Genomic DNA, 25205 nt, shown 5'->3' on the forward strand with positions numbered 1-25205 from the left:
CCACAGGTGGAAGCCAGGTGTTACTCACTTCGCTCACCCTTTCCATTATGCCCTAATTTTAAACAGCTGAAGTTCCACCCGACCCATCGATGATACCCGGAACAAAACCCGCACCCGCAGCGCAGCTCCTATTGCCGGGCTCAGCGCCGATCTCTGCCGTTCTCAAACCGCTGACCGCGGAGTTCCATCGCTGCGGAGTGCCGCCCGCGGCGGGGGGCGGCGCGGAGAAGCGCCGGGCGCGGCGGGGGGCCGCTCCCAGAGGACGGGCCGCGGCCGTCGGAGGTGGGCGCTGAGCGGCTGCGGGCGCTCCTCCCGCGCGGTGCCGCCCGGTGCAGGCCATGGCGGAGCGGAGCGCCGAGCCGCTGCCCGCCTGCTTCGCGGGTCTGGGAGCGGGCAGCCCTCGGCCGCGACAGAAACGCGGCGGGATGTTCTGCAGCGTGGAGGACGCCTTCGACAACAAGACGTTGGATTTCCCCTCGCTCGGCGGCGGCGGTGGCTGCGGTCGGTCCCGTGGCTCCGCGACCCCGTCCGATGGCAGCAGCAGCCCCGCGCCGCCGCCGCGCTCTCCGGGGGCCGCCACCGCGGGTCGAGACGTCGGGACGTCCGACGGCTGCCGGCAGGTGCGTGTGTGTATGTGTGTGTTTGTGTGCGCGTGGGGCTGGCCGGGCCCTCCATCCCGTGCCGTCGGGGAAGCCTCGCGCGGGGGCCGGGCCGGCCAGCACGGCGCCGCCGGGCAGCGTGGGTGCCAGGAGCGGAGCTACCGCTCGGGCCGGTTCTGACGGAGCCGCGGCCGCGGAGCCACTTCCGACGGCAGCAGCGGGAGCGTGGCCCCGGCGGGCGGGGGGAGCCGGCGGCGGGGGGCGCGCAGGCGCGGGGCCGCGCACGGCCGGGCACGACGCAGACACACGGAGCGGCGGAAGATGTCGAACCCGGGCAAGAGGAGCGGCCCTCGTGGCACGGTGAGGGGCTCCGGAGGGGGGGAGCCGGGCTCGCGCCGTCCGGCAGCGGGAGCGGAAGAGCCGAGGCTGGCCGCGCGTCCCGGCTGGGAGCTTTCGGCTCCTTCGGGAGAGCGCCCCGCAGCGCTGGGGCCGTTCGGCCCCGAACCGCGAACCCCAGCCCCGCATCGGGGCTTCGGGCGCAGGGCCCTTCGGTGGCGGCGGCCTCGCATGACCCGCTGTGACTCGGAGCTCCGGCTCTGCGCCTTTGTCTGCCCGGCGGCCCCGCACACAAAGCCGCGCTCCGCGCACAAAGGCGACGGCGCCGGTCTCCGCAGCGCCCCGACCCCCGCGATGCCCCGCGCTTCGTGCCGGCCCGGAGCGCTGCGGGGGTCCGGCGGAGATCCTCCGCCTGTTGTCGCCGCTCTGTTTGGGAGCGCTCCGCCAACCGGCGCCGCCGCCGCTGCTGTAGGAGGGGATTCCCTGCTCCTATTGCCGAGCAGAAGTGAGGGAAATCTCCAGACAGCGACGCTGCTTTTTTGTTTTTTTTTTTTGTTTTTTTTTTCTTTTCCTTTTTATTCTGTGTTTCCCCGTCGGCTCACCCTGCGGTCCCCGCACACATCGCGCTGTCTGAGCGCAGCCGCGCGGATCGGAGCCGCCATCCCGACCGGGGGCGGGGATTTGCGCTGTGCCCGTGGGGCAGCCGGCGCAGCTCCTCGTGATTGATGTTATGGGACGCGCACGAACAATAGCGATGCGATGCGCCGTTGCTCGTGGTTCCTTCGTGCACCCAGGAGGTCCCTTTCCCCGCACCCCGACGTGTTTGCAGGCTGTCCCGCAGCAGCACGCAATGCTGGGGCGGTCGTCAGCCCCGCGTGCGTCCCTCGCTGTGTTTGTGCCCCCAGCACCGCCCGCTGCAGCCTCGCTGATATTCGTTAATACAGCAGAGGGTTGGAAAGGAGTCCTCTAATTATGCTGCAGCTCTCTAATATTTCTGGTTAAAGATCTCATCAATCTGACAGCGGCCTTACTTTGAAGGGAGGAAAGACCTCGAGGCGTTACCACCTCTCGGAGACTGGAAAAGCTAATTGTGTCAATAAATTAGCAGGTCAATGAGATGCACTTAGCGGTGCTTGCAGCCCCAGCCCCACGTCTCACCGTGAGCAGCTTCCACGGGAAGAAATCCTACATTTGTTTTTTGTCCACTTAGAGCGAGCAGCTTCTGATCAAGGGCGGGAAGATCGTCAACGACGACCAGTCTTTCTATGCCGACATATACGTGGAGGATGGCTTAATAAAGTAAGTGAAGTTCTGTGATGTCGCTGCCGGGCAGATCCCAGTGCTGTTCAATGTGCACGAAGCTCCTGTCTGCGGGGCTGGGCTGGGTGTTCACCTGAATGCTGTGTTCAGACAGATTGGAGAGAACCTGGCTGTTCCCAGCGGGGTGAGGACGGTGGATGCCTACGGGCAGCTGGTGGTGCCGGGTGGCATCGATGTGCACACGAGGCTGCAGATGGCTGTGATGGGGATGGCCTCTGCTGATGACTTCTACCAAGGCACGAGGGCGGCCCTGGCGGGAGGAACCACGATGATAAGTAAGATGGGCAGCGCTGAGCTGGGCGCTGTGCAGGGCCTTTGTCACGGCAGAGCTTCGTTCTCCTCCTAGCAGAGAAATGTTCATTTTTCTGTAGTAACTGAAGCATTAAAAAGCAAAGTCGAATGCATGATGTACTTCTCAGTAACCTCCTCTTGTAATACGTGTATGCTGAACACACTTAGCAGTTCCTGCTTCACCTCTTAGAGCCACAGAACCATTAATGCTGGAAAAGCCCTCTGAGACCCCCACACAGCCCACGTCCCTCAGTGCCACATCCCTGCAGCTCTGAACACCTCCAGGATGGGGACTGCCCACCCCTGGGCAGCTGTGCCAGCGCCTGGCTGCTCTCTGGAGAACAAATTGTTCCTAATACCCAACTTGAATCTCATGACAATAGAACAGGAGAAAATGTTAATCACTGTTTCGTATATTTTAATAGCTATGCAACTATACTTATAAATCTATCAGCTCTATGACTGTGGGATCCACTTTGTTACATGTCAGTTTTGATTTCTATTCATTTTTATTCTGATTCCAAAGCCCACAGAGCAGCACCTGTCTGCTGGGAGCTCGGCAAGCCCTGCCCCAGCTCTGTGCATCCATCTGCCCACCCAAGGGGTGGAGGTGCCCCATCCCTGCAGGCAGCCCAGGGCAGGGAATGGGCTCTGAGCACTGATGGAGCTGTGGACATCCCTGCTCGCTGCAGGGGCTGGCCTTTGGAAGTCCCTTCCAACTCAGATGGTTCTGTGGTTCTGTGCATATGAATTGCTGTCGGGGCGTTTCCTTGGGGCAGCGGCTGCGCTGATGTCCAGCCACACACGGTGGTGCCAGGCAGCCCCCCAGCTCTGTGTGGTGTCTTTCAGTGGACCACGTGCTGCCCGAGGCTGGGACCAGCCTGCTGGCTGCCTACGAGCAGTGGCGGCAGCGTGCTGACAGCAGGGCCTGCTGCGACTACGCGCTGCACATGGACATCCCGCGCTGGCACGAGGGCCTGCAGGAGGAGCTGGAGGCGCTGGTGAAGGACAAGGGTAAGGGCCTGAGCTCTGACTTACAGAAGCTATTCGAGTTCAAACGTTGGAGGTTGGGCTCCAGAATGGGGTGAAGCGTTGGGCTTTTCCCGGAGATGTCCTTTGTGTTCCGATTCCTGCGCTCTCTGAGCATCCCTTGGATGCAGCCCAGGGAGGTGCTGGCCGGGCATCAGGAATTTGTGCCTTTCATTAATTCTTAATGCCGAGTTTGGAGCTTTCAGATATGCTAACGCAACGCTAAATGACTTCAGTGTAATTTGCAGTCTTGCAAGCGAGGCCCTAATTGGTCATTTAACATAAAAAATTGCAATGAATCTCCTATTAAAACGCAGAGCAGCTGAGTAATGGACCATTTGGAACTTAAAAAATATTTTTCATATTTACCTTCTCTTGAAATACAGTTTGTTTGTGGTTTGATCATAGTTTGGAATCAGTTGTTGCCTTTATCCATATAAAACACGCTGGCAGTTCTCAGGCTTTGACTCTGCTCCGTGAATCATGTTCTGCGTTCAATAGGAACTAAAGGGGTTGTGTGCAATGCTGTGTGCAAAGCAGTGTGCCTGTTTCTCTGTTGAAATAGTGCACTGAGTAACAGTGCTTAGGAATGGGAGAGACCCTCACAGCTGAGCCCACGCAGAGCTCAGCCGTGCCCAGGCTCTGAGCTCTGGCAATCACTGCACGTCTCATTTTCTCTTCCCAAGGTGTGAACTCCTTCCTGGTTTTTATGGCCTACAAGGACAGGCTCCAGTGCACCGATGCCCAGGTAATGCAGGCAGCTGCTGTGCGTTGGAAGCAGTGACCCCCAGTGAGCAGAATCCATCGTTGGTCTGATATTGGGCACCCGTTCTCTCTTGGCAGATGTATGAAATATTCTGCATTATTCGAGACCTGGGGGCCATAGCCCAAGTGCATGCTGAAAATGGAGACATCATAGAGGAGGTATTGTGCTTACATTCATTCAAATTGCAAGCTGATCAGAGTAATTTGGTGTGAGGCAAAACGCTGACTTAGCAGATGGGCCGTAGTGGCTGATAGGAAGTGCCAGCATGCTTTTAGTGCTCATTTGATGCTGCAAAATCAATAGGAATTTGTCCAAGCGAGACAGAGGAGCAGCCTGCTCCGGATGCTATTGCTTTATGAAGACAATCAGTGTGCATTTTGCAGTGCATGCTGTCTGCTGGCATCACCTGGGTTGTTCAGCATCAGGTTGTTTCTGATAGAAACCTCACCACGTGGGCTGGCCTTGCTGCAGCAGAGCAGTCTCTGGTTACTTGCTGCACATTAACTGAGATGTGAAGAGGTTGGGGGCTGTGGCTGTCCCTGCATCCCGCCCCTTCTCCCTCCTCCCACACGCACCTGGTGGTGGGATTTGGCCTCTGGGACAATCTGCTTACCAAAGCTTTGGAACGACGGGGCTGGTAGGAAATCCTGTCGTGGCAGGAACGTGCAGGGGGATCTGGGGCTCTTGGTAATATCAGCAGCATCCTCCCAGTTCCGCACACTCACCTGGGTTTCATCACAGAAATCTGCTTAGTAGTTCCCAGCAAGAACTCTGAGGGGCTCCCTGAAGGCTGCCTGCCCACCCTCAGTGGTGTTTATCCCTCTGTTTATCTTATGTAGACCCCCTGTGTAGCCAGGTGTCTCTACTACTTGAGAAGGCTGAAGAGTTGTGTTTTTTCAGTGATCTGCATTACAGCTGCTATGTATCACCAGAACCAACAGTCAGTACCTTATTTGGTATTGCAAACTATTCATTATTTTCCTTTTCCCCATTAGAAAAGGAAGTGCTAGACAAACACTGCAAATGGGTGCTGTGCAGCAGAATTAGACGTGCAGTTCCTTGTAGCTTACATTCAGCAAGCAGAATCCTGATCCTTGAAATTGGTTTATTTAAACAAACAGGTTGGAGGGTCATTGTCACCTTGTGTTCTGTGGTGTCACATCATTGTATTCCTCATTGCTGTCAGCCCGTGGCTGCTCCTGAACACTGTCTGTGTCCCACACTGCTTCAGACTGACTGCTTTCATTTATCTTTGTCCCTGTAGGAGCAGAAGAGGCTGCTGGACATTGGAATCACTGGGCCAGAGGGGCACGTCCTGAGCCGCCCCGAGGAGGTAATGGCGCCCACATTTCCAAAGAACTGCAGGCAGCTGCTGCTCGTGTTCCTGGGGCTGCGAGGAGATGCTCTGTGCCTCTGTTTTTGTGCTCTGTGCCTCTGTTTTTGTGTCTGCAGGTTGAAGCAGAGGCCGTGTACCGTGCAATTACAATAGCAAAACAAGCCAACTGCCCCTTGTATGTAACGAAAATAATGAGCAAAAGTGCAGCGGATGTGGTAGCTCAAGCAAAGAGAAAAGGTAAGGCTCTATGTCATGTCTGCGTGCTACGTGAGCCCACTCACATATGTCCAGGAATGCTACTCTAGCTGCAGGGCCTGCGAGCTCGTTATCACCCCAGTTGTCTCTGTAAGGGTGCTAACTCTTGGTGTTGGCTGTTCCTTGCCGTGTGCTGGAGCTCACTGCTCTGAGCTGCACTCAAGATGTGATGTTCTTGAAACTTTGACACCTGAATCCCAGCAGATGCAGCTGAAAAAAGAACAGAAAACAACTCCTAATCATTTATCATGATCTAAGAGAAAAATGGAACTGGAGCAAACTTTAAATTCAAACCAGGGAATGGTGGGAGAGCCAGCTGTGCTCCTGCGGGGAGTCAGGAGCAGAGCGGTGTGCTGAGAGAGCAGCAGTGCATGGCCACGTCTGCTCCCAGCCAGAGGGACACCAGCTGGGTACAGATAATAGAGCCACAGAGCCATTAATGCTGGAAAAGCCCTCTGAGACCCCCACCCAGCCCACAGCCCACGTCCCTCAGTGCCGCATCCCTGCAGCTCTGAACGCCTCCAGGATGGGGACTGCCCACCCTGGGCAGCTGTGCCAGCGCCTGGCTGCTCTCTTTTTCCCAATACCCAGCCCAAGGCTGCAGAGCAAATTGCAGCTGGAAATGTGTGTTTTTCTGAGGGTGAATAGATGCATTCACAGCATGTTCTGGCAGCGCTTCCCAGACATCCGAGGTAATCGGAGGTTTTAGTCTGAGTTTAAAAAGCTGCCGTGCTGAGAACACCGGAGAGCAATGAAAGCGGCACGTGCTGTGAATGGAGGCTGAGGCTCTGAGCTCTGCCCTGACCCCCTCTGCAGGCACTGTGGTGTACGGTGAGCCCATCACTGCCAGCCTGGGCGCCGACGGCTCGCACTACTGGAGCAAGAACTGGGCCAAGGCTGCGGCCTTCGTCACCTCACCCCCGCTCAGCCCCGACCCCACCACGCCAGAGCGCCTCTCCTCCCTGCTGTCCTGGTGAGTGCAGCCTGGGGCTCGGCCGGGGGGGGGCCCTGGGGTGGCGGCACAGCCTGGGCATCCACTGAGCTCCAGGGTGTTGATGTCAGATGAAGGGTTTTATCAGCAGCGGCGCTGGGTGTTCACGAGGTTTGAAATCTGAGCTGTAAGTGCTTGGGGATGGTGCGTGTGGGGCTGCTTCAGTCAGTTGTTGCCCCCATGTCAGCACGAGCATCTCTGTGCACAAACACAGCACCGACAGCCCTGCAGGCTCGGGGATGGGTAGAAATACATCTGTGCGTGCTTCACTGCGGCCAGGATGCAGCAGTGACCCTTTGGGGCTGGCTGCAGCCATGTGCAGTGCATGTCCACGCAGCACTGCGTAACCTGCAGTATGCTATGGGGCTGGGATGTACTTGTTGTATCCTTCCTTTGAAAGGTACTTTAGAAGTGCATCAGAATGGTTTTTCTTAGAACTGTCTTCATATTAGAAGGGCTTGAGGTTCAAAAGGGAGGTGCAGAGATCACGATATTGAATAAATAGAAATTATAGCCAGTTTAGGAGAAAAGAGCAGAGGTGCTCATGAGGCTACGGCTGCTGCTACTGTATGATTCCAGTGCTATGAGTGAATAGAGAGCAGTACCTCTGTGTACCTCTTCACTTCCAGTGGGACTTAGGGGTCTAAGCCGCCTGCCTGTGAGCCTGCATTGATGAGATCAGCGTGTATCATACAATCACAGAACAGTTCAGGGTGGGGAAGCCCTCCTAGACCCCTGGGTTCAACCCCAGCCTGCCCACACTGCGCACAGTGCCCACGTCCCCCAGTCAGAGCTCAGGGCTGTTGTGTCACAGCTCCCAGCGAGCCTCCCAGCACGCGGCTCCTCAGGAAGGGCAGGTTTGCTGAGGAGCCCGTTCAGAGCCGCTGTGTCTGCTGTGTCCTCTGACCGCGTCTCCTTTTGGTGCAGCGGGGACCTGCAGGTGGCAGGCAGCGCTCACTGCACGTTCACCACCGCCCAGAAGGCCGTGGGGAAGGACAACTTCACCCTCATCCCTGAGGGGACGAATGGCATCGAGGAGCGGATGGCCATAATCTGGGAGAAGTGTGTGGTAGGTGCAGAAATACCTAACCTGGTTCTTTCCAGGTTGTGAATGCGAGTGGATGGGAGCAGTGCTCAAATCGGGTGATGTCAGATTTCTCATTAATTCAGATGAGCCCTGCAGAGTGACGCTGTCTAGACGGCTCCTTCAAAAGAGCTCGGCGGTGAGGAAATGTGACACTGAGCGCCTTCAAAGCCTCTTCAAAGGCTGCGGTGGGGGAGCAGCCCCTGCGCTGTGACGCGCAGTCAGGAGGCAGCTCTCGGTGATGCTGTGAGGGCTGAGCTGAGATGCTGCTCTTTGCTGGTGCTCGCAGGGGGTGGGGATGGAGCATCGCCACAGTGCCTCTGTCTGCCTGCAGCCACCTTGGCCCCGCACTGAGCACAGTGCTCAGCCCTGGGCCGCTGCCCCACGAGCATCCCTGGGTCACAGTCTGACGGAAGGTTTGTTCTTGAGATAAATACCATTTATCTTAAGACAATTCAAGAGGATTAAGATATTTAAGGCAGTTAATTCTTAGGCTCGCTTCTTGTCTTTCTGTATTGAAATATCCTTAGCCATCTCTGGTGGGTGTGAGTCTCCTGTCTCACTTGAGCCTACGAAGGAAGCCCTCTCCAGAGACCTTACATTTCCCAGTGCAGAAAGCAAACCCTCTAGTGTATCCTTAGCTCCCAGGGATGATTTGCTTGCGGTGGGACTGCTGTGCTGTCCTGTGTTGAACAGCCCTTCCCTCCTCCTGCTGCTCAGGTCTCAGGGAAGATGGATGAGAACGATTTCGTGGCAGTGACCAGCACAAATGCTGCCAAAATCTTTAACTGCTACCCCAGGAAGGGACGAATTGCGGTGGGCTCTGACGCAGACTTGGTCTTGTGGAACCCCAAGGCTACAAAAATCATCTCAGCAAAAACCCACAATTTGGTAAGATATCTTAATTATTTTCCTGAGCTGGTTTTACAGTTGGCAGGGAGCGGCAAAGCAGTGTATTTCTTCAGATCAAAAAGATGAGGGCATTCGCCATGTGAATGGAGGAGCAGGTGGAAAACCTTGCGTTTCCTTTGTGAAATGCAAAGCGTGTTGTTTGCTGCACCGCTGGACAGTGGGGAGGGCTGGGACTGGGCTGAGCAGCAGTGACTGAGCCACGATGCTTTGCTGCCAGAACACAGAGCTCACACGGGTTGTGCTCATTGCAGAGCAGAGCAATTAAGTGCTGACCTCATTCTGAGTATTAAACATCATGGTTTGTTTCTTCCAGAATGTGGAGTACAACATATTTGAAGGCACGGAGTGTCATGGGGCTCCTGCTGTGGTCATCAGTCAGGGGAAAGTCGTTCTTGAGGATGGGAACCTGTTTGTCACCGAGGGCTCGGGTCGCTTCATTCCCAGAAAGACGTTCCCTGATTTTGTTTATAAAAGAATAAAGGCGAGGAACAGGGTAAGGAGAACTTCATTTGCCATAATCACAACCTCTGCATTATTGCACTGTGGTCCCTGTTCTGCTCCAAGCACTGGGGTGCAGCAGGCAGCAGAGCCGTGCTGGTGGAATGTTGCAGTGTGATGCCCTGGTCAGTGTCGTGGCACGTATTGCTTGCAGTGCCTGCTGCAGGATTGCAGCTGATTATGCGGGTGTTAGTATTACTCAATTATTACAAAGTGACAGAGCAAAAATGCAACCTCTACCTGTTTGTTCTATAGGCAGGGAGGAAGAATTTGGTTCTGCTTTTGTTGGGAATTGTGGTGTTGCTGTATTACCACTGTGCCAGTTGGCTGCTGCCCATGACTAGTGGAGTGGTCGTAGTTATTGGAAATAACAGCAGCCCTTCCCAGTGTGCCAGCACAGCTCTCCTGGGAGACACAAAGACGTGCAAAGGCGTAGAATGCCCCGTAACGACCACACCTTCCTCCTTGTGTTATTTCAGACCTTTTCATTATGCATTGAAGAGCAAAAATCTCAAACCCCAGGCACACCGACGGCGCTGGCTGCTCGCAGTGTGCACCTCTGTGTCCGCACTGCAGTGCGGTGGTGGCGCAGCCCCCAGCACCTCCGAGCTGTGTGTGCAGGGAGCTGTGCAGGGCTGGCAGTCAGCCTGTGTTTGTGTCAGTGCTGAAAGGAGACGCCCGGTGCCACTGCTTTGTCACAAAGGACAGACAGAGCTTGCTAAATATAAACGCTCACGTCCTGAAGGTCCCCGGTCTCCCAGTAGATGATAATTGAGTGTCAGACCCGGCTGTTGGTGATTTGTTTGTTAAGCTAATTCACTTGGGCAGCCTCATTGGGCACGTTGCAAACAACCAGACAGCCGGCCCCTGCCTCCTGGTCTGTGGTTCAAGCAGAGCTTCAGGAAAAGCCGGGGTCAAAAGGAGCACAGCAAGATGCTGATCAGAGCACTGTCTGTGTGAGATGGGGGCCAGGATGAAGGTGATGTACCAGAAACCTTGCTGTGGAAAACGCTGTATGCTTGTGGAGACCCCATCAGGCCCTGTGCTTTTAACTTGAAACCCTGCTCTTCTCATCTGCAAACCACGTGTGTGCTGACCCTTTGGTTCTCAAATGCCTCTCAGTCATTAGTCTGCTTTGCTGCAGAGACAACACAGCCTGAAGCAGAGCTGTGATGCATACTGGTACAGGGGTCATTGCTCCACTCTGGTTTTGGCCAGATGCCCAAGAATACAGAGGTTGGTAGAACGAAGCACTGTGCTGCTCTGGTTGAAGTGTGTGCCTGCGGGATGCGCCCCCCTCTGCTGCCCACCGCCTACCAGCACCTGGAGCCCTGGGCTGTGGGCTGCCTCTGCTGCATGTGAAGGGAGAGGGACCTTGGGGGGAGGGAAGGGGTGGACCACAGTGCCAGGCTCACACCTCACCTCCCTCCCGCAGCTGGCAGAGGTGCATGGTGTCCCGCGAGGGCTGTATGACGGCCCGGTCCACGATGTCGTCCTCAGCACCAAAGCTGTGCCCACCATCGCGGCCTCCAGGATCGCAGGCTGTGCCAGCAAAGTGCCCGCCGTGCCCGTGCGCAACCTGCACCAGTCGGGGTTCAGCCTGTCGGGTAGGTGGGGGCAGGGCTGTCAGTGGGGCAGGGCTCAATGCGGATGTGTTTGTTTGTGCTGCTCCAGGGCTGGGTCACGCAGCTCTGTTCCCAGGAAGGAGCACTAGTGCTGCCACCCTGTGCAGCCTCCTCACCTCCACCCCATCTTCCCTCTTTTCGTACAAAGCCATTCCCCCTTCTCTGGTTGTCAGACCATGCCTCTTTTAGAAGCCCCTTAAAATACCAGAAGGCCACACGGCCATTTATACTGTACTGTGCTAACGTTTGCAGCATCCAAGTGGAGTTAGAGGGAGACGCGGGCTGTTCCCCAAAGGCCTTATGGCTGCACACTGACATCCTGCTCTGCTCTCCCCAGGCTCTCAGGCTGATGACCACGTTGCCCGCCGCACAGCCCAGAAGATCATGGCCCCCCCGGGTGGGCGCTCCAACATCACCTCCCTGTCCTGATGCTGCTCCCGTGGTGCTGGTGTGGAGGGCACGGCTGGTTCCCTCAGCTCAGGGTGGAAGCGAGGTGGGCCCTGGGCACCTGATGAACCTTCTTCTCTTAGGTAGAAAGTAGATGAAGCCCACCCCAAGGTAGCTCACCCACCTGTATGTCCCCCAGTCCCTAGAGCTCCCGCTCCGTGTCTCTTACCTGGATCCTCAGAGCCCTTAGCGTATGCATGCCCACACCTAGAGGTACATTTAATGTGTGTTCAGCAGTGCTGCTCGCTGCTCTGCACAGGAAGGCCATGACAGGTTGTCTGGTGTTCGTTCCTTTCTATCCTAGTGACTGCCCTTCTCTAAGGACTGTTAACCGAGGAGCCCTGCCAGGTGCTGTGTGCTGCAGCTGCCCCCAGGGCTGTCCCTGTGCTGGGGCTGTGCACAGGGGCTGCAGGCTGGGCTGCTGTAGCCAGACTTTTTTTTAAAAGGTTATTTATACAGCTTTTCAAGTACCAAGTGTAAGTGAAGTCTTACAGCCGATAAAAGGCCCAGCTGAAGGCTGCTTGCACAGGGCAGACTCTTTTATAAAATCTCTGCGAGGCAGTTTGTTACATTAAAGGTATGTACAGAAAAGGTGAACCTCTATGCCACGAATCTATGCATGTCCCTCTGCCCCATGCCTCGCAGTTGGTTTTCTGTTCCTTGCATTGAATAAACTTTGTTTGAAATCCTGAAGTGATGGAAGCAGCTGCTCTGCCTCACTTTGTGTGCTCGTTCCTCATCTTGCCATGTGCACTGGTTTGTGGAACAGCTCGTGCTGTGCAGGTCTGTGCTGTGTCCTGTGGCCGTGCAGCTGCTGTGTGCGGGGCTGGGCTGCAGCTGTGGGCCTGAGCCCAAGCATATGGACCAGAATGCAGATGGGGTGGCTGGATCAAGCATATATGCTCAGATATATTTAAACAAATGACTTAATTTTGTTTAATGTCTTTTTTTTTTTTTTTTTGCCTGCAAATGCAAAGGCTATTGAACATCCATCTAGTTTCTTTGTAAGCAGCGTTTTGCTTACATCTAAATAAAAGCATCTTTGAAAACTGCAGAAGCCATTCACAGGGAAAACACTCACTTGAACTCGTGTCCCCCACCTGCACAATGCTGAAACCAGAGCCAGCAAGGACAAAGGCAGCAGTAACCCCAGCACAGGTTGCCCCAGCCTTGCACAAGCTCCAACACAGCTGTTCTGAACAAGAGAAATGCTGCAATCCCCAGCAGCTGGGCTCATTTATTTTAGGGTACCTGGGCATGGGCTCACCCCTCCCCTCTGCTCTCTGTGGCACAGCTGTGGGCAGCTGCTCTGCAGGAGGAGCCTGAGGGAGCTGAAGCAGCGCTGGCATGGAGGTACCTGGCCTTGGCACAGGGCAGCAAGGTTAGAACCCAGTGCTTGTCTCAGCAAGATGTCTCAGCCCTTCCTGAAGATCCATCCGTCTGCCAGCATGTCTGGTGCCTGCAGGGAGCAGCCCTGCCCGCAGCACTCAGCTGCACAGCCCTAATTCCCTCTGACAGCACCGCAGGCTCTGGGTCAGGCGCTGGCTCAGCCAGACGGAGGGGAGCAGCTGAGTGCCACTGCTGTGCCTGGCACTGCAGAGCATGAGGCACAGGGACGCCTGTCTGACCCTGGGAAAGGCCCACAGGTGCGGTTTGCAGCCACTGAGGAGCAGCAATGCTGGCCCCTAAACCTCTGCGTTAAGCACCACAACAGCATTCTTGCAGCTCATCTCATTACCTTGCTGTGGGATGGACGGAGCATCCTGCAGTCCCGAGGTGTCAGGCTGTATTTGCACGGAGCTTTCAGCATCTTGATGCATCTTGGGGGCAGCCTTCACAGCGCAGCACAGTGCAGCATGCAGCACTCTGCAATGCACCGCAGGGACGGCAGTGGCTGCACAAGACCCAGGTGCGAAGCCCTCGGGCTCTGTGGGGCAGGGACCCCTGTGAGGAAATTCCTGGCACACGGAGCTGCTCATTACACAGCTGTACCACAGTGCTGCCCGTAGGAGCAGCGAATGCACAGCTGACTGATGGTGCATTTTGGCTGTGATGCCAATGCTGTGGTCTGGATGCTGAACAGCGGAGGTCTGCAATGTGGAAGCACTAACTGTATCCCAACACTCTTTCCTGGACTCATTGTTGTCCTGCAGAGCAATAACCCGGAAATGACTGCCAAGACTTGGCAATGTTAAAAATACACATTTATTACTCCACATAGGCAATGGCTTCTTGCAGTGTCTGTAAAAACACAAATTTGTTGTCCTAATTGAAATGCTCCGTGACATGGCAGTATTGCTATGCAATAAATTACAGAAATGTATTAACATAAAATACAAAGGTATACTTTACCTATTCAATTTACACTGAGATGATTTAAAAATATTCCCTACCAAGGCATCAGGGTTTCGGCACTGTCCAACCTCAAGTTCACATTGCCTCATTCGTATTACTCTTATTCTCTTCTCACCAAGGTGCAGAGTGATGAATTGGCAACAAAAGACCCATCCGGACCTGACCTGGCATTGGTTTCTACAAAAATTCCCAGCAAAGTCTGTGGAATTCAATGGAAACACTTGAAAATATGCAATTCTGCAAAACTCCCAAATACAACGGCGATAAGAAAAAAAACCTCATGGCAAGAATTCAAGGAGAATAATTGCTAGGCGATGTAGACGTCTCACAGCGGGTAACGGCACTCCCTGTATAAATCTGTCATACAAAAGATACACGTGTTTGAACAGTTATGTACAGAACGCTGTTGTGGAGATGCACAGCGGTGCCGGACCGGCTCCCGCAGGCTCTGCAGTGGGGTGAGGAATGGCAGCGCCTCACACAGGGCCGTGAGCTCTGCTCACAGCAGCACTGACCCAGGACGGACAGGAGGGCTCGGGGTTTTGGCAGTGCAGCCATCACAGCCCCCGTGCAGAGCGCAGCCCGCAGCCCAGCACAGCCTGATGCGCCATCGCTGTGCCTCCTTCTCACCATCACTCTTCGCTTTCAGTTTCATCTCCGGCTTCTATGCATAAGTAAATGGGCAGCAACGGAACCTGCTCTGTGGCAGGCAGTAGCAAAACACACATCCACGCACGGCTGGAAACCAGACCCGAGTGGTGCTGGACTCACAGCGCCCTGACTGCACCGTGCTCCCAAAGCTGGCCGTGTCCCCCGTCCTGGTGCCGGGGCAGACGCACACACTCTGCAGTCTGTCCTCCCCGCCTCTGAGCCCCCATCTCACCCTGGGGCGGCAGCCACGCGGTGCCCCCAGCACTGCTGGGCACTGCACGACGCGCGGGGGGAAAAGGGACAGGGCTGGGGAGCCGGGGAAAGAGGCAGCGTGTGGGCACAGCGGGGGGAGCAGGGCTGCAGGCACCTCAGCCCAGGGAGCAGCGCTCAGTTGGGCCGTCCCACGGGGCTGGGAGCAGGGCTACCCAGCCATCGCTGCGCACCCGGTGCTGGGGTCTGCACCTCGAGCCTCTGCTGCCCCTTCATGAACGTGTGGTTCTGCACAGTCACTGATCTCCACATAAAACTGTGGAAAATTAATGTTTAGTGTCATCTTTCATATAAAATAATTGTACACGGTTAAGCTGATCTATTTCATCCACAGAAACTAAAACGCAGCAGTGTTTGTCCTAAAAGAGTCTGCATCTGTTAAAAACCTTTTCTATGCATTTCTGCGTTACAAATATAGAACAGGGATGCAAACCCAGCCACCTCCTTGGCATCTGCCAGCAAACACATCTCGCTAGCTTTAAGATGAACGCCGCTGCCACAATCTGTGCAGCACAACGGCTTTGTTGCAGCAGAACCCACGGCTCATGTTTGACAACAGCAACCAAAAGCCACAACGCAGCAGATTGAGCAGCCGACGGAGTGAAGGCCTCTGAAAGCAGAGAAAGGCAACCCCCAGAACGGAGCCATCAGAGAGCTCCTGTCTTACTGAGAAGATAAAAACAGGTTTTGGTAAGTTATGTACAGCACTCCTACTTTACGCTGAAATTAGAGAAAACTGAAGAGTAAATTAAGACGCTGCCCTCTTTTCATGGCCAAGCAGAACTAGAAGGTCACAAACTGCTTCCGAAAAAACCTGAACCTGTGACAAAATGCATCGCCCAAACCTGGGCACACAGAGCCCAAATGGCCCCATCTGCCACACGGCTCCTGCCACTCACAGCGGCTGCATGAAGGAAGTACACTTAACATTAAGTACACTTTACATATTGATCACGTATTTAATCATTACCCAGCCCCAGAAGTGCACAAAGAACATTTATTTACCCCAAGTCGGGAACGACACTCTGGCAGTGGTGAGGGGACAACAGTTTGCCTACGCCATCCCTGAGCCGCAGGGCCATCCTGCTCCAGATGTGGCTGCAGCAGGGGCAGCCCCAGCTCACAGTGGGAGCACTCGGCCCCACGCAGCCCTCGCTAGCAGCGGTGCCTCATACAGCGTGAGCCACCCATCCAGCTTTCCTCCTGCTGGCTTCCCATCTTGGAGATGTAACTTCTCATGTTGCCATCGCGCTGCATTAAAACAGCAATCTGACATTATAAAAGAACAAGTAATGAAATAAGTCTCCTTCCTCCGACAAGTTGCATAGCGAGTATCCTTCCCCACGGCAGCACCTCAGTGAGTGGAACTGGTGCCTGTGTAAATGCAGAGCTCAGCTCTGTGAGAACTGTTTTGCTACAACGCTGCGGGATGAGCTGCTGTGCCAGGTGCTGCAGGGCACTGCCAGAGGCACTCAGTGCAACCCAGGGCAGGCGGCAGTGGGCGGCAGCAGGGCGGCCTCAGCTTAGCTGCTGCCCGCCGAGGAGCACACGGAGCTGCACATGCTCAGGTTGGAGGGCTCAGCCTCAGCCTCAGCCTCTGTCTCAGCCTCAGCGGTGCTCTCGGGGGCAGACGTGGACTCGCCGATCTGCTCCTGGCTCTTCTTCAGCCTGCGTGGGGCGGAGGAGCACATCACACAGCCACCCGGCTCAGCGTGAGCCCCTACCTGCCCCAGCACCCCCACAGCATCCCATGGCAGGCCCGGGTAAGGCAAAGCAGGGGGGGCTTCACACCGGTGGCACCTCCAGTGCATGGTGATGTCCTTACATGGGTGGAAGCCCCGGCAGAACATACCACCACGTTCCCAGATGCCCAACCACAGCGTGTGGGCTTCAGTGCTCCACTGCCTGCGGGCACAGCAATGCACCCACCCACCCCACACACAGCCCCCAGCACGGGGCTGACTGCTGGCCTGCTTCCGAACACAGCAGGGCCCCTCTGTGTGCTTGGAGATGGCGAAGCAGCACTGAACTGCAGGCTGAACTGCTGCATTCCTCCTGCATGCTTGTGACATCTCCCAAAGCAACATTCTCCACAAGGGGGAGCTGAGGTGGTGCCAAGTGGGAGCAGAGGGGCATAAGGGAGCTGAGGAGGTGCGGCAGGTGCAGGTCAGACTCCAGCAGCCTCTCTGCAGCAAGCCCCCTGCAAGGTGCTCCAGGTCCTCAAGCTTCTGATATTGTGGAAAAGCCAGGAAAAGAACATCTTTTATTTCCACAAAACAGCCCCCACTTACTTCTCTCTGTTAAAGATGACAAAGTCTTGCTGGATAGCTTCAAGGCATTCCTGGAGATAGTCATTTTCCTGTTGAAGAACAGAAAAGAACCACACGTGCGTGAAGAGTCGCGTTTGCACATCTGCTTCCTACAGCACTGCACTGCCCCAACCAATGCACAGCACACAGCAGCCACCAGATGAAGGGAACAGCACAACTGATTGCCTTGCAGCTTTTACTGTGGCATGTTTCACCTGTGGCACGCAGAGACCCTGCAGCCAGGGCTGGGCTCCTACCCCATGCCACCTTGTGCAGTGAGCATGCCAGCTGAGGATTGTGGCAGACACAACAGAAGCCCTGAGCTCTCCTGGTCACAAACCCTCTCCCAGAGGCACTTCCAAGCCTGTTCATTGTGTTTTCTCCCTCCCAGAGCCTGGCAGAGCTGTGAGGCCGCAGTGGCACCAGGCCATGCACCCAAACATGGAACGGGCACAGTGGGTGCTTCTGTGCGGCCATCATCCAGCCCTCAGACAAACCACGAAGCACAAGCCTCACCCTGAGCTGCCGGGCAATAAGACAGTGCTGCTCAGAAAGGCCACAACCAGTTGGATGGTTTGCTAGCTTTACCCTTGATCACTGTGCCCACACCTCTATCTGTCAAATTCACTTCCCTGAGCACAGATTATTGTGAAAGGGTTCTATTGCACTTATGAAGAGGAACACTTGGCTGTCAGGAAGACTCCATATGGCAAACGCTTCCACCCCAATATATCTGCACGGGAAGCAGCACCCCAGCAGCATCCCAGCAGCACTCACAGACTGCGAGCTGTCCTTGCTGTTGTCCCGCGATTTGTTCTTCGCCAGCCTCTTCTTCTTCTTGTGCAGGGGCCTGGACTCCAGGATCATCTCCTCCAGCTCGAAGGTGGGGTCGCAGTGCAGGCGGCCCTTCTGCAGACACACGGACACACGGGGTCATCCCTCCCCAGCGAATTCCCCGAGCCCAGAGCAGGAGCAGTGAGCGGGCAGGCCGTGGTACTGCGGTACTCACGTTGGGGACAAAGCCCGGCTCCAGGCGCTTCTGGCAGACATCGCCCCAGGGCACGGCAGAGAGATATGCTGATGTCTGGATGTCAGCCAGGCAGGAGAAGCGGTGCTCGGGGTTCACCGTCAGCAGCTGCGGGACAACAGCAGTGCTGTGAGCAAGGAGAGATGGAGCCCAGAGCCCCGGTCCCGCAAACGCACCGGGGACCCGGCAGTGCCGCACCCCTTCTGCTGGGGGCAACGCGTGCCATTCTGCACAGGGGAGCGGCGCAGAACGCCGCAGCGCAGCGCGGATCCAGCAGCAGACGCGGCGCCGGCCTTCCTGCAGGACGCAAAGCCCCGTCCGCCCCTCCCGGCGCACGACGCGCTCCCTGCAGCTGCCAGCAGGGGGCGATGTGAGCCCGCCCAGCGCCGCGCCGCCGATCGGCACCAGCGGCCATTGAGCCTCGCACCACTCGGAACCGGGTGTACCTTCCTCACAGCGCGCCCGTCAGTTACTTTTCCGAGTTTTCAAGCAAACGACAGCTGAAAACCAACCTCCACAGCGCACCGACAGCTCTCCAGGTGCAGCAGTAACATGAAAGCATTGCACACATACGAAATCCCTCACTGTAAATGCCTCCGAACCAGACTCCTCAGCGCTGAGCCCACTGCTCCCCAGCTGACCCAGCCACGGCACAAGGACCTTACCCTCGGGTGCTGAAAGAACCCAGCCTCCCCAGGGAAGAACCTGAGCATTACACCAAGAAACAGCCTTTTCGTTGGCTAGCAACCAATGCATCCTATCCCTGTTTGCAGAAGGCAGTTGCATCTCGGTGACCTTTAAGGTCCCTTACAACCTAAGGCATTATGATCCCACACTTACAGAAGTTAAAAAAAAAAAACAAAAAATCATAACAAAAGATTAATCTGTGCTTAAACCGAGTAATGTCTTTTTGCTGGACTTTGTGAAAGTCCACTTTCAGTTTCACACTACTAGCACACTGAAATATGTCCAGGCACACTTGTACACACCACAGCTACCACCCAGCCTAGCGCACAGCAGGAGAGCTAGCTGTGCTGTCCCCGTTCATCACAGGGGAGCTGGACCACACGGCCCTCCGAGGTCCCTCCCAACTCTAAGGACTCTATGATTCTACGACTCTAAGAGCCCTCACCTTTCGTAGCAGAGCAACCATCTCCTTTGACCACGTGGATGAGTACTGAACGCTGACGGTGCTGAATAGCTGCACCAGGGACTCCACCGGGTTGCTGGAGTGGATGTCATACGGCCTCTGGGGAAAGCACACAAGGGTGAGAAGGAATTCCCTTTCCTCTCCGCAGCCCATGAAGGAGCCATGTTCTTAGGCCTTTGGCTCTGAAGCCTACCCAGCCACGGAGGAGCTCGTAAGCCATGATTCCCAGTGACCACCAATCCACTTCGAAGGAGTAACCCGTGCCACCACTCAGGAAGGAATGGAAAATCTCCGGAGCTGAACAGACAGAGCAGAGCCACAGCAGGTTATCTCCTGCTAAAATCACCCACATCGTGCAAGTCCACGCGTGAGCGCAGTTAATGCCACCAGTGGGGCTTCCAGGACAAGCCAGCAGCACAGCTGGTCTCACAGGGGGCTGGGCAGCAAGCAGGGACTGTGAGACATGGGGACACTGGGCCACGGGGACAGGAAACCGAGGGGACACGGAGCTGAGGGGACGCTGGGAACGCCGGAGGGACAGGCAGCACTCTGATGGCAATGCAGCCATTGCGGAGCTCCCCTCTTGAGCCAGCTAAGCTCTGCTGAATGACTCGGTGCATGCATTAATGGGCAAAATCCATTCAGTGCTTTTGTGACAGACAGGATTTAGAAGACCGCATGCAGTGAGCATTCCTTAAAGGTAAAGCACAGAGTAACAACCTGCCACTGCTTCTTACCCATGTATGGCTTTGTTCCAGCTAGCGCAGTTGCTCTTTCACCATCCCTAATTATTGTTGCAATATTAAAATCTGTTAAGTGTGCGTGACCTTAAACAAAGACAGATGTTAGGAAGGAATTACTTGCAGCACAGAACCCCACAGTGCAGAATAAAGGTGTATTTAAGCTTTTGCTCCCAGGGGCAGAGAGCAGGGCAGGCAGGAACCTCCCCAGCCCCCCGTTGGGCCCCAGGGCTCCTGCAGCCTTCTGAGGACCTCGGGCCTGCCTGATGCTAAGTGCTACCTCACTGTGCTTCTGCATCTTGAATCACATATGAAGCTTCACATTTTGCATGGAGCCCATTTAAAATACCCAACTTAATCCACCCTACCTGGCCATTCTTGTTCTTTGTTTGCAGTGCATTACAGGATTCTGAGTTTCAAACCTGGGACATGTCCAGTTTTAAATGCCAAATTCTTTACTGCTTGGGAAACTCAGGCTCAGTTTTTCACCACTGAATACAAACAACGTAATGTGGCAGTGCTGAGCCAACGTGCAGCACAAAAACAGAGGGATGTGCAAAGTAATGTGAAAAATACCACAATATTTCAGCTTACAATAAACATTCCTAGCTCAGCCTACCTTGGGAGCTGTAACTTACACAGCTCCAGCACTTGGTCACACTGACATATCAGAACCTAGAGTCAGTAAAGAAGACAAGGAAACTCTGTTAAGACACCGCCTTGTTCGTGTTGATTGAAAACAACCTGTAACAGTTTGTGGATGAAAGCGTTGGACCACGACCACATCCACATCCCAGAGCCAAGGCAGAGCTGGCACTGCAGAGCACAGCCAATACAGACACGTCAATCTAAAGAAATCCTAACACTTTGCAAACCCTAAGTCTGTATGAAGAAATCACTGAGATGTTTCAGGAAGTACGGAAGAATATTCTCTCTGCTCCTGCATTGCCTGTCACCAGGGCTGTGTGGGGAAGCCAGGGGCCTTGGATGGGGCAGAACATTTTCAAATCTCACCATATGAATGCAGATACAGGTCATGTCCAATAGTACGTGCAGTCTGAGGCACTGGCATTTAGCCTTCATACTCTGTGTTTTTTTCTAACAAACTTCCATGCAAGCCGTGGTCTTGGTAAGCCTTTACCTAAAATGTGGAGTATTTGGAGCCTGCTGTCCTGAGAAAGTGAATCTTCATTTTCTAAGACTTATTACTGGAGAGCTGAATGTATGGGATCTCATATGTGAGCTGTCCTGTATAGATCATGATAGCCAACCAACAGTGTGTTAACAACAGTACCAATAGAAGCTCCCAGGAAGGTTTCCAGGCTCACTTCACCTGGCTCAGCCCGGTTCTCTTCTCACAGAAAGCCTGGTGTGTGTGTATTTCTCACACCTTTCCCACATAACAAGACACACAGAATCCTCGACTGCAAGAAATCTGTAGCGGGTGGACAAAGTGAGACAGAGAGCTCCTACCTTGCTCATCCAGGAGAATGTTGTCTGGTTTTACATCTCTGCAAAGAGAAGCAAAATTACAGCAAACTGAAATCTCAGTCAGATGACAGATTAACTGCTACAAAAAAACCTGCAACCCTTTTATCTACCTTTTTATCTAAAAATAGAAAGATAAAACCCCAAAACACCCTAATATGGAACAAATCCCTTCAGACATTACAAGCTCCGAGCAACTGGGAAAAAAATGTGGGAGCATCTGGCTTATTCATGCATCACGTCTGTGAAATCAGTGCTCCAGGCATCAGCCCACCCTGGGAAGCCCTCCATCAGCCCAGCCCCAGCCACGGCCCCAAGCACCGCACTCGGGCCCCTGAGAGGAGAAAGGTCCACAGGCTGCAGCTCCGTGGGCAAGGTTTGTGAGCCACACACAGCCAGCCCCCTGCGCGCAGCCCAGCCGGACCCACAGCCAGACAGCAGCCCCACAGCCCCGCAGCTCCCACTCGCTCCCAGAGCCTCAGAGCACAGGTACCTGTGAATGATGTGCTGGCTGCGCAGGTAGTCCAGCGCCAGGGCCATCTCACAGAGGTACAGCCTGACCGTCTCCTCCGTGAACTGCACGTTCTGCTGCAGGTGGTAGCGCAGGTCCCCGCCGAGCAGCAGGTCCACCACCATGAACATGTCCTCCTCGTCCTGGAAGGAGTACCTGCGGGGAGTGGCCGTCAGCAGTGCTCCTTGTGACTGCACAGCACCGCTGACAATCTGCCAGCATCCCCGCGACGAGCATACGGCGGCCTCGGTGTCGCCTCTCTTTAATTAAGTGGGCACCATTCACGATGCCATCACGATGCTTTTGCTGTCCTAAGCAGCACTTCCACGCTGAGGCGGCTGCCCCCCGTTAACTCCTGCCTTCTGAGCACCATCCTTCACCAAAACCCCACAGAATGCCATAGAACCACTCAGCAAGCAACCCCTGCAGACAGGTACGGGGGCTGGGCTTTGGGGCTGCCTTTCCAGACCAGAAAACCACAGAGCAAATATGAGTGTTTCAATTCCTACCTGCTATTCTGCCTCGGTTTACCTGAGGCACGCTGTTCCCTGCTTCAAACGTCCCATAACAAACCACAGAACCACAGAATGGTTTGAGTAGGAAGGGACCTTCCAAGGCCACCTGGTCCAACTCCCCTGCACTCAGCAGGGACACCCACAGCTCCTTCTGGTGCTCAGAGCCCCGTCCAGCCTGATGTCCCACAGCACCCATCCCGTACCAAACTCCCCACTGCCAGCTCCCTGGCACACAGCCCACTGGGCTTTGCTCACAGTCGTCTCAGAGCCACTGCGGATTTTCAGTTGTGAAAAGCACGACACAACCATACCTAAAATACCCCTGCATATCCTGAAAATGGATTAGAAAATGCAAGTGCTAGTTTAACCATAAAAACAGAGAAGTAGATTTGTATTTACGGTAGAGTAAAACGCCTCTCTATTTGCAGAGGATCCCGGAGGAGAGTGACAGCAGTAAGGATACACTACAAATAAGGTCCCATTGTTATATTTGGCCACAGCGTTTCTAAGGAGAGAGTGTGTGGGGTTGTATAATGCTCATGAATCACACACTTCTCATCCTGAATGTGTGCTTATTCCAAATGCAGGAGCTGGGAAAATATGCATCAGCATGTCTGCACAAAGATTTCATTACCTGTTGGAAAATGTATCTGCCGTTGTTGAAGTGCCAACAGCCAATGGGGTGGAAATGCTGCCCCCAGGACCCGGTTACACTCCCTGACCCCACTGCAACTGCTGCCTCTACCTGAGCTGTTCTCTGAAGGCACAGAGCATGCACAGCACCGAGCAGCCCCAGGCACAGCACCAGTAACCACGGCCACCTACATGTCAGCAACAAGAGACCAGCCTCCTTCCTCCTCAGCCTGTCACCTCTGCTCTGTGGGACCACAAGTGGTTCCCTCGCCTTGTATAAATGCCACTCTTCTTGGCTGCTAAATCCTCACTCAAAGCCAAGCAGCAACCTTCAGATATAATGGACCACTTTTTAGATTTCGAAATGAATTTATGCTGTGCAAGATTCAGTGAGATAGCTGAGCTCTAAAGGGACACTCTGCACTCAGCAGCAAACTGCTGCAGTTCTGTTTTGCCATCAGCTGCTCTCCAGCCAAAGGCCACACATGTGGCAATCGGCAGAGATCACAGCACTTCTTCTCAGAAACAGATCACTGAAAACAGCTGCATTCCAAAGCACTCAGTACTAATTCAGGGCCTCATTAAAAAGAACAGCTCTCCTCACATCAGGCTGGAAGCTACTGCAATGGTCACACAGCACACGTGGCACAGCGGCACTGCAGCCCAACTGCTAGCGCCTCAGCCTGCAGCAGCGTGTGCGAGGAGGCTCTGAAGGAGAACCAACACAACGGGTTCGATGAAACGAGACCGACTGCTGGAAAATGCTTGTGATGTAACACTTGGATGCCTTCTGTGTGTGCTCCCTGAAAGCGCTTCATTCTGCTGCACCAGCTCCGCAGTACCTCCCCATGGGGCTGTGTGCAGAGCGCCTGGGGCAGAACGCAGCCCTGCAGCACGGGGAGGGGCAGGGGAAGGGCAGGGGAGGGCAGGGGGAAGGGCAGAAACCACTCACCAGAGGTTCACCAGGAACACGTGCTCAATCTCCTGCAGGATCTCCAGCTCCCGGAACACATTGCGGACCTCGTCCCTCTCGATGCACTGCTGCTTGTTCATGTACTTCATGGCATACATCTTCTCAGTGTCTCTCTTCTGCACAATGCACACCTGCAGCAGAAGGAAAAGATTTAGTAAAATGTTCCCTACCCTCATCTGCTGCTTGACATGTGAGACCAGCTCTCCAGGAGGGGAAGCTCACACACGCTGAGTGTACATTTCCAGCAGATTGAGTTTAACCTATTTCAGATATGGCCGTACTCAGAAAGGTCAAACAATCCATTTTGCTTCAGCTGAAAGCGATTAAAATGTAAATAGGTTAAAAAGGAGGAAAACAACCACCACTGTGCCCAGCACTGGGCCACGCTCCATGTCCCTGCACAGCACAGAGCTACCAAGCACAGAGTGGGGCCCACTGCCCCCCCAGAGCATCCTCAGTGCTGCTCCTGTATCTCTGGCTGATGACGACACTAATTATCAAGGCAGGTATTCTGAAATGAACTAATGAGCATCCTACAGCTGGTATCATTATGTCTGCCCTCTCTTCAGTACCAGACTGCAGCGTGCTGCGTACGTTTTCTTTGAAAAAAGAAGTCTGGCAGTTCGCTCCTACAGCCTTCAGTGGAACACCACAGCAAGACCCAACCAAAGGTGACCTCCAGCTGCTGGAGCCACAGCACCAACTGCCCCTCATAGCATCCAATGGATCCCACAGCACCCACTGCCCCTCGTAGCATCCAACAGATCCCACAGCACCCACTGCCCCTCATAACATCTAACATCCCACAGCACCCGCAGCATCCCATGGATCCCACATCATCTAACAGGTCCTGCAGCATCCCACAGCACCCCTGGATAGAGGAAAGGTCACAGGGAGACCTGAGCTCTTCCATACTTCCAAAATGCTCCCATTAATAACAATTTGCAAGTGTTAATGGTACATAATGTAATATCACTGAGGACACATTACAGCAGAAGATGACAAAATAATAGGAGGTTATCGTTAGCCTGCTACAAACATCCTAATTAGCAACACAATGAAATTACGGGGATTATTTTGCAGTTGCCATTGCA

General features: G+C 54.6%; 2 protein-coding genes across 4 annotated transcripts in view; one reads left to right on the forward strand and one right to left on the reverse strand.

Moving 5' to 3' along the window:
• Positions 1 to 338: 338 nt before the first annotated feature.
• Positions 339 to 11471, forward strand: DPYSL4 (dihydropyrimidinase like 4; the record flags this gene model as incomplete). 2 transcript variants are annotated; one of them, XM_079536428.1, is made up of 14 exons in its annotated part: positions 339 to 620; positions 2146 to 2234; positions 2346 to 2530; positions 3396 to 3560; positions 4262 to 4323; positions 4419 to 4499; positions 5606 to 5674; positions 5794 to 5914; positions 6749 to 6905; positions 7851 to 7992; positions 8728 to 8898; positions 9233 to 9412; positions 10853 to 11024; positions 11380 to 11471. In XM_079536428.1, 14 exons carry the CDS (start codon positions 339 to 341, stop codon positions 11469 to 11471), a joined length of 1968 nt encoding a protein of 655 aa, XP_079392554.1. The 2 variants fall into 2 exon arrangements, with proteins under 2 accessions (XP_079392554.1, XP_079392555.1); XM_079536429.1 differs by lacking the exon at positions 339 to 620 and adding an exon at positions 921 to 959.
• A 4817-nt stretch (positions 11472 to 16288) lies between these two features.
• STK32C (serine/threonine kinase 32C) overlaps positions 16289 to 25205 on the reverse strand; it is a gene marked incomplete at both ends in the record, with an annotated part of 57782 nt that continues 48865 nt past the window's right edge. The window contains 10 exons of one of the 2 annotated variants that reach the window (XM_079536248.1): positions 16289 to 16433; positions 17057 to 17124; positions 17852 to 17983; positions 18084 to 18209; positions 19234 to 19350; positions 19445 to 19548; positions 19989 to 20078; positions 21465 to 21502; positions 21973 to 22146; positions 24091 to 24242. In XM_079536248.1, coding sequence (XP_079392374.1) covers positions 16289 to 16433; positions 17057 to 17124; positions 17852 to 17983; positions 18084 to 18209; positions 19234 to 19350; positions 19445 to 19548; positions 19989 to 20078; positions 21465 to 21502; positions 21973 to 22146; positions 24091 to 24242 — 1146 coding nt within the window. Of the gene's footprint in view, positions 16434 to 17056; positions 17125 to 17851; positions 17984 to 18083; positions 18210 to 19233; positions 19351 to 19444; positions 19549 to 19988; positions 20079 to 21464; positions 21503 to 21972; positions 22147 to 24090; positions 24312 to 25205 lie in introns of both variants that reach the window. The other variant, XM_079536247.1, reaches the window with a different exon arrangement.

This window comes from Tetrao urogallus, assembly GCF_951394365.1.
Source record: "Tetrao urogallus genome assembly, chromosome: 5".
NCBI classification, from domain to species: Eukaryota; Metazoa; Chordata; class Aves; order Galliformes; family Phasianidae; genus Tetrao; species Tetrao urogallus.